Here is a 2595-nt window from a genome sequence, read left to right as displayed (position 1 = left end):
TATCACATAACATTGTTATGGAGTTATGCTCCTTTCCTTCCAATGAAAAATTAATTTTTGACTATCTATAAGTTTTATGACTGAACATTTCCAACTTAAAATAGCCATTTCACAATTCCCAAAATTAACCTTTCACTAGAACTATAATTTTTTTTTTAAGAATTCAAATTGCATTAAATAAGAAAAAATAAAATTATTATATACAATTAAGTGAAAACCAACTATGACATAAAGGAGAAGGAATGCTATCAAAAGAAAATATATCAAAGAAAAAACTATTATCTAAAGCCAAAGTAGCACACATGTCGGCTACCTTATTACATTCTCTTGAAGTATGGTGGAAAATAACTTTGTTGAAGTCAATAAGAAAAGATAGCTTCTTTGAAATCAAATTGTATGATTACAACGTTGATTTCTTCATAAAATTTTGCTCCTTTGCTTACAAACATCCAATGAATTTTATTTTTACCAAATGCCAGAAGAAATCTACCTTTATGGTCTCTAATAATGCCCCCAATGTTTGCAAGATTCGAATTCAACAAGGATGCATCAATATTTATCTTAATCTAATATAGAGGTAGAGGGTGCCAAATACCTTTGAACTCCATATGGACAGTAGCACCCCAGTCATCTAGAATTGTATATTTAGACATTGATGTAGATAATACATTAGCAGCAACCACCGAAGTTGGAGAAGAATCTTTGCCATGTTTAACGTCATTTCAACATTTCCAAACAAAAAATACAGCTGTACAATACACTTTCATAATATTCACATGATTTTTGGCCAAGTTGTCTTCCAATTTTCCTTTTCAAAGAAGATCTAACAGTTTTCCCAAAGATAATTTGAGATTTATCTTTGTTGATACTTTGACCCATCCACCCACAATAATTATTAACTATTCCCTTCATAGTTTCAATCAAATGAGGAGATGTTGTCCCAAACAATAACACATCGTCGGCATATAACAAATGAGTGATTTTTCGAGCTCTTAGAGAAATAAGAATTCCCAATTCCTATCCTCTTTGATTAATTGTGTTTGATAAAATCTGAGAACATATAATAAAAAGAAATGGTGACATAGGACAACCTTGTCGAAATCCACTGTTGGCTTTAATCCATCTAGTACTCTTCCCATTCAACAAGATAGAGAATCTTACAATAACTACACATTCCATAATAAGATTAGAAATCTTATTTGTAAACGCAAACCACTTTAGTACATTTTTCAATGTCTCCCAACCCATGCTATCAAAGGCTTGCTCCATATCCAACTTAACCGCCATCAAACCTTTCTTATTTTTGGAGATTCTGAAATTATTGAAGATTTCATGGGCTAACAAACAATGATCAGACATTGATCTTCCCAGAATGAAAGCTACTTGTTCTTCTGAAGTAATCTTGGAAATACAACACTTCAATCTATTTACAATCATAGTAGTAGTAACCTTGTAAATAGTTTGACAAAGGCTAATAGAACAAAATTATTTGGACTAACCTCATTCTTCAGTTTTGGAATGAGAAAAATCGTTGTGTCCTTCCATGCTTTATTCATGAAACCAATTTTAAAAACTCATCAATTGCATTCCAAGTTGCACCTTTCACAATTTTCAAATAGAATTTAAAAAAAGAAGAAGTACTTCCCCTATAAGGCCATTTTGTCAAATTGCAATCTCTATTACACCATTTGTTCTCAAAAAATTTCAGGAAAATTATTTCAATCTAGTCTAAATCTTCTTCCATATTATTGATTTCATCCTTTATTTGTCTAATAAGCTTTCCATTTCTTCTAGTGAAGGCATAATCATGAAAAAATTTAGAATTTGTGTCCCCCTCTTCATTCCAACTAGCCTTTGCCCTTTGATACCACCATGTAAATAATCTGCTCAATGTCACATTAAGTTCATGAACTTTGGATCGAAGTAAGTTCATCTTTTCATAGCATAGTCCACCTTCCAAATCTTCCTCCAATTGTAGTTTAAAAATGTCCTCCTTCAGTTCATCCTTAAGCAAACATAAGCTTTTGCATTCGTTCTTGTTCCAATAATATAAGGCCTTCATAGTTCTATGAATTTTCCTGTTGAGGATATCCGATGCATCTCCAAAGTCATTCTTTTCCCAAGCTTTAGTAACAATGCTCCAAGTTGCTGGATAGGACTTCCAAGTATCTTCAAATCTAAATAATTTATGTTGGAACTGAGGTACTTCATCAAAACTAAACACAATGGGATAATGATCAGAAGCTACCCTTGCAAGATGTCTGATCATTTCCATTGGAACCATCTGCATCACTGCTGAATTTTAGAAAACATCTATCAAGTCTCTCTCATATCCTAGTAGCTCCTTGTATGTTATTGCACTAAGTAAACCTTGGTCCAATAACCCCCACATCATGAAAGTCATTCTTTGCCATGAAAAACTTCATCTCCTTTGGACCTTGAGACATACTAAATCTTTTTCCACCTCTTTTATCCTCCTTAGACAAAAGAAAATGAAAGTCCCCACCTACTATAGTAGGCAAACTATCATCTACAATCTTCTTAAGACTTTCCCAAAGCCTCCTCCTAGCAGGAACCTCCTTGTTCCCAAATACA

At 32.9% G+C, this 2595-nt stretch overlaps 1 protein-coding gene across 1 annotated transcript; it reads right to left on the bottom strand.

Moving 5' to 3' along the window:
- Positions 1-1723: 1723 nt before the first annotated feature.
- On the bottom strand, positions 1724-2290 carry LOC110096000. The gene has a single exon (XM_020821744.1). The coding sequence runs from the start codon at positions 2288-2290 to the stop codon at positions 1724-1726; it is 567 nt and encodes a 188-aa protein (XP_020677403.1).
- Positions 2291-2595: the final 305 nt, after the last annotated feature.

The sequence above is a fragment of the Dendrobium catenatum genome, unplaced genomic scaffold (assembly GCF_001605985.2).
Source record: "Dendrobium catenatum unplaced genomic scaffold, ASM160598v2 fragScaff_scaffold_1722, whole genome shotgun sequence".
In the NCBI taxonomy this organism is placed as follows: domain Eukaryota; kingdom Viridiplantae; phylum Streptophyta; class Magnoliopsida; order Asparagales; family Orchidaceae; genus Dendrobium; species Dendrobium catenatum.
The sequence above is the reverse complement of the archived record's forward strand: the minus strand, read 5'-3'. Positions and strand labels throughout refer to the sequence as shown.

What these genes read in the sequence shown, in the direction of transcription:
- LOC110096000 (XM_020821744.1), bottom strand. Translation starts at nt 2,290, where the DNA reads ATGCAGATGGTTCCAATGGAAATGATCAGACATCTTGCAAGGGTAGCT.